The sequence below is a fragment of the Prosopis cineraria genome, unplaced genomic scaffold, assembly GCF_029017545.1.
Source record: "Prosopis cineraria cultivar Desert tree isolate PC_DT_omini unplaced genomic scaffold, ASM2901754v1 PC13, whole genome shotgun sequence".
Lineage (NCBI taxonomy): Eukaryota > Viridiplantae > Streptophyta > Magnoliopsida > Fabales > Fabaceae > Prosopis > Prosopis cineraria.
Genome location: NW_026555344.1, coordinates 21,963,160 through 21,975,208, shown reverse-complemented (window position 1 = coordinate 21,975,208; position 12,049 = coordinate 21,963,160). Strand labels below are relative to the sequence as shown.

At 29.9% G+C, this 12,049-nt stretch overlaps 1 protein-coding gene across 1 annotated transcript; it reads right to left on the bottom strand.

Moving 5' to 3' along the window:
* Nucleotides 1-3,273: 3,273 nt before the first annotated feature.
* Nucleotides 3,274-3,636, bottom strand: LOC129289949 (transcription factor AS1-like). The gene has a single exon (XM_054926687.1). The coding sequence runs from the start codon at nt 3,634-3,636 to the stop codon at nt 3,274-3,276; it is 363 nt and encodes a 120-aa protein (XP_054782662.1).
* Nucleotides 3,637-12,049: the final 8,413 nt, after the last annotated feature.

Sequence of the window (12,049 nt, the reverse complement as noted above, 5' to 3'; positions counted from 1 at the left end):
ACAAGTCCCTAATTAATTCCTTTGCTAGGTGCAAAGTGATCAAAATCTCCCTTAATTTCCCTTAAGTGCAGCCCAGCCTATGGTATGTCAATGCACAATTTTTCACACAAGATATTTTATCAAACACCAACCAAACATTTTATACCTAACTAATGTAAGACACATTTAACGCATATAAAACATATATTAATAGAAATTACAATGTATTCGAGAAAATTTTCAGCAATACACAAATTAAAATCATTGCGAAAACACTAAATTACTAACAACTAAATATTAATTTTGGTCAATAAAAATAGATATACAATGTTCCTAATTTTAAGAACAAGAATACATTAACCTAGGTTTAATGAAGAGTGGCCATGATGATAGAACACATTTGTTATACAATTTTATTTGTCAATTAGAACCCTTTTATTAATAATTTAGCACCTCAAAGTGCACACATTACATTATATTTGGAATTTTGCTTGAGTTTTTAGGTTTACTGCACCAGGGGTATTTTGGTCCAAAATAAAATTTTAAGAAAATGTATAAGAAAAATGAAAAAGTGAATGTTACATCCACTTGATGAGTGGTCAATTATATTTTTGAAATTCATTAGTTTGAGAGTAATAAATAAAAAGTCAATGTTTTTAAATGTCTTAGTTAACCTAGTTTTTTTTCGATTTGCTTTTATGTGAAAATTTTCATATAATTTTGTATAGCCTAGAACTTAGTTAGTTTAATATATTCTACACAAATTTCTTTAGAACTTGATTATTTTAATATATTCTACACAAATTTTTTTGAAAATGAGTTATAGGGAAATTGAATCAGTGAAATTTGAAGAGTTTGATCTTAACCAAAGTAATAAAAAGGTTCAGAGTTAACTGAATTGACACTGAGATTTTGAAGATTTTAAAAACCTTGAAATTAATGAAAAACCTTTTGGTCTGCAAGATCAGGTGGTCTTGAATAAGAATTAGTAGTGTGGGAAGGTGTTAGACACCTCACAACCCGTTCATCAAAACAGTTACCTAAAGTTTATTGTGCTCTATTAATATGATTTATAATTATTTTAATTATCCCTTTTACATTCATGTGTTTGATAAAAATGATAAGAATTAAGTGAGAAAATATATTTATTTACGAGGGAGGACGAACTTGACTCAAAATCTGACTCTGAGGCCTACGTACCTTGTGATGAAGATCAAAGTCCACGTAGTTCGGGCTTATAAGTTTGTTGGTGAAAATATTTTTTGAATAGAAATTAATTAGAAATAATTCACCATTTTGCAAATAAAACAATTTCTAAAATTTTAATATGTGTGTTTTAATTGCAAAAGGTAATTTAATTTTAATTATTTTCTCCATTTTTGAATTTTTAAAATAAACAAAGAAAAGGGTTTAAAATTATTATTATTTTTTATGTTTTATGATTGAGAATTTTAACTGCTATACTTGCAGAGCCTTATTGGTTCATACGGTAATGCAATTATTCTAAGTATCTGTGAAGATTCTAAAACCTCACACGATAAAAGAATTTAGCAATTTAATTTATTTATTTTTAGTGTTAATAATAGTTTGCTTAAGTATGTATATATGTTTTTAAAGAATTTTAATCATCATACCTGTATAGCCTTATTAGCTTATACGGTAATATAATTTATCCTAAGTATTTGCGGAGATTCTAAAATCTCACACAATAAAGGAATTAAATTTAATTAATTGATTTAATAAATTATATAATATATATATATATATATTTTAAAAACTAAATCGTTATATTTGCAGAGTCTTATTGACTTATACGATGATGATCTTAAAAGCATATGGAGATTCAAAAATATCACATGACTAAAAGATATAATTAGTAAATATGGTTACAATTTAAATACATTAATTTAATTAATTAAGTTTCTTAAATTGTATATTATATGATTATTTACAAAAATCACTTATTTACTATAGAGATTGAGAATCACTACATCTGTGAAGACTTATTATACCCATAATAATGTGATTAATTTAAGTCTCTACAAAGATTCTTGAAATCTCACAAGAGACTTAAATAAATTATTAATTTAGATTATAAAAGGAGTGTTAATTTTAATATATAAGTTTTGCTCTTATATCTGCGAAATCTTATTGATTTACAAGACACGAGATTATCCTGAATATCTGCAGAGATTCAAAGTCTCACACAATAAAAGAATTAAATAATATTCACTTTGAATATATTTTAATGTGTAATTATATAACACATTTTTTTAATATAGAAATCTTAATCGTTATACCTGCGAAGTCTTATTGACTCACATGGTAGTACGATTATCTTAAAGGTCTACGGAGTTTCAAAAATCTCACATGACCAAAAGATATAATGGATAAATATAATTATAATTTAAATTCATTAATTTAATTAATTAAAATTATAAAAAAAAATTATTTTATTTACAAAATTCATTTATTTATTTACCATATAAATTATGAATCACGATATCTACGAGGATTTATTATCCTATATGATAATGTGATTAATTTAAGTCTCTATGAAGATTCTTGAAATCTCACATGAGACTTAAATATTTAGTATCAAGAGAGAATTAATTTTAATAATGGGCTTTTGGAACCCATATAAATATCTACAAAATTGATCTTCATACCTGCAAAATCTTATTGATTTACACGGCATGAAATCATTTTAAATGCCTATGAAGATTCTTAAAATCTCATACAATAAATAGATAATCAAAATATTTGTATTTGTAGTTGGTATATAATATTGTGGTTAGCTAAACAATTCATGCAATAAAGGCAATGGAAAGAATATAAAAATAAACTATTTTGACAATTCACTATTTTTGACATGAGGGTATATTCTAAAAAAAATTTCAGATTTAGCATATACTTTTAGCAAGATTATAACCATGATAGACGTGACTTCAAACCACAATCACCCCATAAAATTATCAATAATATTCTCACAAGCTCTCTCTATTTTTTTTATTTTGTCAAATACCTCTCAAATATGTTATAAATTCTACATAAAAACATTTAATGCCTAAACATATATCTGGATCAGTCCGCACTCATAATATCGTCCAAAATATATATGTGTGTGTGTGTTCATCAATGAATCCAGATCAAGGGAGATGGTATAACTTAAATATCACCTGATTTAACTGCCATTGACTACATTTCGAGTTGCAACAACCTATGATTCCAGTGTGGCCCTATCATTGCCCCTATCTTCTTTAACCTCCACACTGCTTCCTTCATATGTGATTACTATGCCTGGTGACCTTCTTCCAGTTCTTTACAGTATTCATCAAGCTCAGATACAAGCATGTTATCACCAAAACCTAAAGTAGTTCTATAAGGTGTTGCATTTCGAATGACAGGAGGAGTATTCTCTGGCATTCTCTTAGGTTGTAACCATGGAAATGGAGATGAAGCAACCATAGTGGAAGGAGAGAGACTTAGCATCATAAAAGAGGAGGGTGGCCTAATAGCTAAAGTGTTGCTAGAGTTAGAAAGCCATGAAGGAAGCATAGCTAATGGAAGAGCTGGTGCATCCATGAGAATAAATGCCTCGTTAGAGGCAGCCATGAAGTAGAATAGGGAATTTGCTAGCATATGCTTCATACGCATTGCACATAGTCTCACACTTTCACTCTCCTCTTCCTGTTCTGCTTCTTTCTCTTACTCTCTATCATTTTGTATTTTTTCCATCGTCCCTCCTTCTCCTCTCTTTGTTTCTTTTTTCTCTCAGTCTCTGTTTTCTTTTTAGCAAACTCCTGTTCCTCTCACTCTCGCTTTCTTAGCTCGTCTTTATTTTTCTCGATCTCCCTCTTCCCTATCATCCTTGGCTCTCTCTTTTTGCAGTTTTGAATCAGTCTCCTTCCTCAGTGCTCCCCCTTTCTCTCCGTCTCAGATCTATCTCTTGTGCTCTATTTTTCTACTGTGTTTCTGGTTCGTTTCCCTTCCTCAATTTTCTCTCTTTCTTCTCAGTTTTCTTCATCCCTTTTCACCATGTTTTTGCTTCTTTTGGTCCCTCTCTCTGTCTTTGTTTTTGCTTTTTCTTTTTCATCCAGCTATGATTTGCGTTTTATAATCTCGATCTATCTTCCCTCTTTCTCAGCTTTTCTGCTTTTTTGTGCTCATTTTTAGCTAGAGTGTGAGTAATGTATTTCTACTTCTGTGTTTCTTGTATGCTTCTTCTGTGTGCATGTCCAGTTTTTTGCCTGCTCTCTGCTCTCTTTTTCAGAGGTAAAAGTTCGTTCTCTGTTTGTTGCATGCATGCATGTTTCGGCTAGTGGCAGTTAGGTTCTCCTTCTGCGTTTCTATGTCTTTCTGTGTGTCTTTGGCTTTCTTCTTCTTTCGTGCATGTCTTATTCATCTCTTTTAGGCTGTGGCTGTGTCTGTGTAGTTATCCTTCTCTGTGTTTTTCGTGTGTGTCTCAGTTTTTTGCAGCGCACGCCTCTGCTTCTTTTATTTTTGCTTTCTTTTTGGTCTGTTTGCCGTCTATTCCTTTAGTTTTCTTTTTGTGTGTGATTTGCTATCCCTGTGTGTGTGCTGAAAGTGTGTGTACGTGAACTGCACAAGGCTTGTGTTTCATCCAGCCTTTTTTTGCTTTTAATAATTTTTTTAGATTAAATTAACACGCACACACACACATATGTGTGTATTTTTTTTAAATAAAAAATAAGATTTAAGGAGAGAAATTTAATTCTCAAAAGTTAACTCCCAATATTTTTGAATGATTGGATAATTTAGAGAGAGATCTTAAAAGATTTAAATAAGATTTTTTTATTTTTGAAAATATAATCCTAAAAAAGGATTAAATTTTATTTTTATATTGTTTATATTTTTTAATTATTTATTATTATTTTATTAAATTTTAAAAAAATGCCCGGACAAAATACGGTGTTCACAATAGCCCTAAATATTAAAAATGAGTTTTTAGTCAAAATGGACCAAATGACTAAAATGTGCCAAATATGTTTAAATTGGCATATTGGGTGAGTGAGTAGAGAAAGGAAGCTCGAGATAAGCTTGTACAGTAGTGAAAATCCACGGGTAACATTTCTAGTAACAGAAGGGTTGAGGTAACCAGATAACTTTCTTTATTTGACTGTTTATTGTAAATGTATGTTAGTATGCTATGTAATGTAGAAACTGGTTTTAAATTGAGCATGTTTTGTGGCATTAAGTGATTCTGTGTATAAAATGACTTTTGGTCGAAATGAGCATTGAAATTGTGTTTTTGTAATGTAAAGTGGTATATATATATATATGTTATGTATAAGAAAAAGTAAATTGTGAAAAGGGAACCTTAAATGGTTTGAGAAAGCATGATCTGAGTGGTGGGAGTTCACCCAAGAGTATAGGAGATGATAAAGATCATATGGCAGGGTTTCTTTAGTACCCTGTTAGGGTGCGGTGTTGGAAACAATTCTCCTTAGTACCTTAAAAGGTGCTATGTTAGAGAAGATCTCTTGAGTGTATATTAAGGTACTGTGTTAGAGATGAGAAATTCCTTAGTATCTTTGTGATACGGGTTGTAGTCAACAATGCCCCATTGTGTGTATTGAGGGGAAAAATCATAGCTCGTATTATGCATTAGAACATCTTTGGTTGAGTGATTCTACCACTGCAGGTGAGGTTAAGACTAATGAGAGTATTCATTGGTATGAGATGAGCTAATAGTTTCATGTCAGGGTGATTAGGAGGTTTGATTGGTAGAGATCATGCTAGTATTTTATGTGATATGATGAAATATCTTAAGATAGCACAAAATCCTTTAGGATTGATGAAAAGTGGAAAATGAAATGTAATATGATGAAAATACTACTTTATGAGGTTTTAATAGTATACTATGTCTACTTTCATATCATTGCATGTGATACTCAATAGGAGTAAGTTATTCTATTACTGAAATTTTTATCTTACCCTTGTGGTTACATGTTTGCAGGACTGAGAAGTGATCAGGCTAAGGAAAGAGAGTTTGGACCGGCTTGAGTTGTGAAGCCGTGTACTCTGAGGTTGTATAATGAATTGAATTGAAAGATTGTATATATAAGTGTATATGAGTTGCCATAGGTTGCATACATGTATTGAATTGAGTTTTTGTGAAATCAAGCCCCGATTATGTGTATATGTGTTGTTTTGAGACAAAAAAGGCTTTGATTTAAATATGTTTGAGTTGAAATGATTGTTTATGTTGGTGAATTTTAATCCAAAGGACAAATTATGAGGAAATGAGTAATTTGGGGGCTAAGATTGTATTGTGATTATGATTGGTGAATCTTAAGCCAAAAGATAGATTATGATGAAATGAGTAATTTGGGAGTTAAGATTGTATTGTGGATACGATTGTATATGTATGAGTTAAGAAATAGTCGAGTGGGCTAAGTTATACCGAGAAATGGCATAATATATTAAACTAGTGAATTGTGAAAATTGGCTATAGAATGGTCAAATTTTGATATATGAATGTGATTGTGATTAGTTGTGGTCAATCAGGTATATTAGATCCTTTTGGACTTGGTTCAAGGCCTAGTGTGGTCTAATGAGAGTAAGGGATCGATTTGAGTGCTTGGGTGCACAAAATTTTCAAAAGAAGTGACTTTTTACACCCAGATGTCTAAAATTTTTATCAGACCATTAGATCATGTCCAAACCTATCTCGTTAGTTAGTATACAAGCTAAGCTTCGTGTGGGTACTTGAATCACTCCAATCGGATGTCGTATGAGAAATTGGCGCACGCTAGAAGTTTGTCATTTTTGCTGTCAAAATGATAGCAGAAAAACAGACAGGTGTACCTGCGGTGTATGGATACACATGCCACAGTGCACGACACAGACAGGATGAGTGTGTAGCTCTGTGCCACATGCCGCGACGCACTGACTGTCCGCAGCGGCGAACGTACCAAGTTTCAGCTTTATTTTTGAGTTAAATTGCATGCAATTGAGATAGGAATACTGGTGGGTTATGTCATTACCAATTCAATGGTCCTCATATGCTAAATCCAATATGTGTAATCCTACACAAATAAATATGACACACAAGATTAAAGTTTAAAGCATGTGGATAATATTTTTATTTTTTCAATTAAAATAAATACTCAAATATGTGGCAAAATATAATTAAATAATAAAAAAATTATGACATTACAAAGAGGCTTTAGGGCATGCCAAATAGCCTAAAAATTGTAAACCCATAAATGTGCAAAAATAACCTAGCGCAAGTGCAAGAAAACAAGTCAACATGAAACTTTGACTTTCCAAAATAGTCAATTTATAAAATTAATTACTCTCAATTTAAAATGAATTTGAGAAATCTAATTGGACTATTGTTCTTCTAGACTAAAAATTCATCTTGACTAATTTTCTCAAACATTTTCTCTGAAGTCCAATTTTATGCCAAAGTGCCTTAATGCATAGAATCCTACAGTTGGGCAATTGTTTACAATCAATGTAATAAGTGTGCAATTTGGGTAAATATAACATGATTTTTGGCCAATAATAATCAAAAAAAATGTGTAATAAGTGTGATTTATCACTGGACATGAAGAGAGATGTGGCAAAATTTGTGTCTTAATGTTTGACGTGTTAGAAGATCAAAATCAAGCATTAAAGGCTAGGCAAAACATTATAGCCCCTATAAATTCTTAAGTGAAAGTGGGATAGTATTTTCATAGATTTCATATCTGAGTTACTAAGAACTTAGTCAGGGCATAATTCCATCTAGAACTTATGAGAATAACATCACTGTACCATGCGCCGTGATGCATGGCATAGATTTTTACTTAAAGGTTATCTTTCCAGCTCGTGAAATTAGAGGAGGAAGTGAGAGAACACATATTTATAGGGTAAGGAGAGCTTGGCTCTGTTAGGGCTTCAATTATTTAATGATTAGGAGTTTGCTTCTACTAGTGACTTATCAAGTAAGTATCATACAGCCCTGTGCTACATTTCTACCCAAATTTCTTTAAGTTTGGTAGGTAGAGAAATTAAATTAAAGAGTTTTAAGGAATTAAAACCTAAGGGAATGGTTTAAATGTTGGATAAAACAAGTACCTTTTTAAGTGCAAGCTCTTTAGGTGTTGTCTTTATGAAATTAGATCTCAAGAACTAATAATGTAGATATGCTCCCTTTACCAATATCCACACAAACAACTTTCAACTCAAACGGCGTGCTAGCACTTAAATGACCTTTTCTTTAGGGTATTTTCTTGGCTCTCATTGCATTTTGCCATTAGGACTTTTTTTGATTCTCACACACACATGAAGCACGTCCCTATCTATATATATAATTTAGGGTTTTCACCTTCAACTTGAAGAGCTATGAAAATTTAATTAAATTTATCTCATAAATTTAATCTATGATATCATATCTAATTTGAATTTATATCATAAATTTAAATTATATAACAGACATGATATTCTCTCATATCATGTTAGTTATTTAAATTTAATCTATCATATAAAATTGAATTTAAAACTAACATAACATAACAAACATAATATAATATAATATATATATATATATATATATTATATTATATTATATTATATATATGTACATATAATATAATATAATATATCACATATTATATATATATTTAATTTCATATATCACATATATAAACATGAATATATATTTCAAAAATATATATATATATAATTATATTTTGAATTTTACATTTCATTAACATATACATGTTATATTTTGAATTTACCTTTATTTCTTTTATAAATTTTATATTCATTTGTAAATACTAATCCTATCATAGCAGTTATACTTATTGTTCTTCATCTTGGTAATAATTTTTTTCCTCCTAATTTATGATATATTAACAAGATTTTATTTATATTTTCATCAGCTCTTGAAATACAAAAGTTGGTATTTACTATAAATTTTAATTTTTGATATATTAAGTTTCCTGTTAATATTCCTAAAATACTGTCTTCTACACTACTTATTATTCTTTTATCAGTTATTAATAATTCTATTGGTGAGTTTTTTCCTTCTTAAAAATAAGCTTTTACTAATAATTTTACTCCTGCAATATATATTTCAGTTATTTTATCTTTAAATAGTAATTTATTAATTTCAGCATCCATTGAGGCTAAATTGAAACTGAAAGTAGTGAATCTGAAGAAGAAGAAATAAGTTATATGTATATGATGAATAGGTTAGAAGATGAACTGAAGAGTAGTAATCAAAATGAATATGATGAATATGAAGAAGTTGTAAGTGCAGAAGAAGGAATAATTTAAAAAAGAATGACTTTTAATCAAAAACAATATGAGAAGATAAGAGATTCAAAATTAAACTTAAAACCTGAAGAGTTAAAAAATAAAATTTTTATGAATAAAGTTGGAAAACTTGTAAAATCTAAAAAACAAGAAAAATATGCATGTATAGCTCATCTCAGATATGAGGTGAATGAATTGACAAGTAAATTGGAGGCCTTAGAGAAATCTAAGGAACGATTATCCCAATCCCCTTAAAGACAAGTAAAATAAGTTATTGAGTTATTTACTCAGACTCCTGAATCATTATTCCAACCTCATAGTCCAACAAAAACCAACCCAATAATTCCTTTAACTAAAATAGTAAAAGAAGCCCAAAAGTCTAAAGCCTAAATAGTGACAAGAACACCTCAAAATAATCCATCTACTTCTACCTCTTTTAGGAAAAGAAGTCCAAGCCTAGTAACTTCACAATCTTTTAAGACCTTAGACCAATATAATAATATATCACATATTATATATATATATATATATATTTAATTTCATATATCATATATATAAACATGAATATATATTTCAAAAATATATATATATAATTATATTTTGAATTTTATATTTCATATATATATATATATATATGTATATATAATTTGTTCACCCTTCAAAAGCATTACATTTATTAAATCTAGACACATTTTAGATTCAATGAATTTAGATATTATAGCTCAAGTTGGGCTATTCTTGTGTACAACCTTTAGACTCATATGAAGTTGGTAATAGACTAATTACGCTACTAGCCCATAAGTCATAAGTGGCCTCTAATAAGATATTACAACTACCTAATTCATGTAGAGATTGATAATCCATTGTAACCTATCATGTAACTATATTACATCCCTTTTGTCATGTAATATTTCAGTTAAGTGTGAGACATGAAATTATCATTCTCCTTTACCTAACCATTACTTTCTTAATCTCTAAGTAGACTGATTATAATAATGGAAAAACCCCTTCCATTATAATATGGCCATACATTTTCTCAATTTTACCCATTAAGGGGCTCAATAATATCTCTCAATTAACATGAAGGACAAATACTATCTTGACCATTCATATTCCTCTATATGAATATCACTAAACTCAATCATAGCCTTTATGATCACCCGATCAAAGGTGACTTTTAATAAGGTCAAAGTTTAATAGTAATCATAAAGGAATCCATGATGATCTTAGGTCAAAAGGCTTAGTAATATGGCTAAATATGAGATAAGCTTATGACTAGTACCATGTAATTTTCTAATAGCGAGTTGATCTAGCACTGTGAACCCTTTCAAGTGCCTATAACTTTGATTTATATCTCTATAATTAATCAAAGTCATACTATCTTATTTCATCTATGATCCCTCATAGATGACCAACTAGGGACATTTAAGACAATCAACATAGTTTATCTAAGGATATAGTTATCATAGTGAACATGCAATTAGTATGATAACTAAAAAAAATTCTATAAATAATGATGTTTATAGTATAATGATTGGCTCTAAGGCACAATTTCCAAAATAAAAAAGATTTTGAATGTGAAACTAAGGTTTTGTGACTGATCTAAAGTTTATACCCTAATTTGATAAGTTAAGAATGAAGAAAATTGATAAGCAACTGAGTTAGGAGGAAGTTTTGGTTATTTGGATGGCCTAAAAGGGAAAATGACTATAGTGAATGGATTATATGAATTTAAAATGATTTAATTGAGTTGTTTCATGCATTAAGGAATTTGACTCAGCCAAATTTATGTCTATACTAAATGTTGGGAAATTGATTAAGTAATGTTTCTTATGTAGATTAAGCATTGAGCAATTGCTCATAGGAATCTACACATTTCAGAATTGATTGTGAGAACGGTAACACTTGATAGTAAGGGTAAAAGGTAATTGGAGTAACCCTTCTATCTGTTGGTTTGTGAAATTATTTACAAGTATTTTATGTAATTGTATGCATTGTTTTATGAACTGATATAGTAGCAATACTACGAAAGGAAATGCATGTAGATATATGAGTGTTATTTGAAATGTGTAAAGTCCCAACTCAATTCAAACTTTACCATTCCCAATCACACAATCAACAAATACAAGAACAACAATATCAGAGTAATAGCCTTTTATTTGTTTTCAAGTCACAGTATCCCAGGTTCATAAAACATATATTCAAATAAGAGGGCTAGCGAAAATGTAAACACATTCACAAGACTTAATAAGACACAACATTCTACTGTAAAAATAGGCCATACACCGCAGCGTGTACCATATGCACTGCATCATGTGGTATAGAGCAACGAGCTCTGTATCTATCTACGTCATGCGTCATAATGGGCTATTTTCACATTCAACGTTCGATTGAAGTGATTCAAGTGCTTACATAAAGCTTATAACATATACTAGCTAATAGAACAAGTTTAGACTCGATTTGATAGTCTGATCTAAAATCGAACATTCGAGTGTAAAAAGTCACTTTTCTTTCAAAAACTTGCATTCTAAGTGCTCAATTCTCATTCCTTTTCCTATTAGACTGCTTTTAGGCCTTGAATTAATTCCAAAAAAACCACATACACCTGATTAACACTTCTAACCACATATATCACATCAATTGCCCATTTTAGCCTCTCAATGTCACATTACACAATTGTGAACTTATATGAGAAATACACTTACAACAAATATTCATATATATATATATATATATATATATTAGACTTGTTCCACTTCCAACCCTCGATTCTTACATATGGTGCCCCGCCTTACCATAT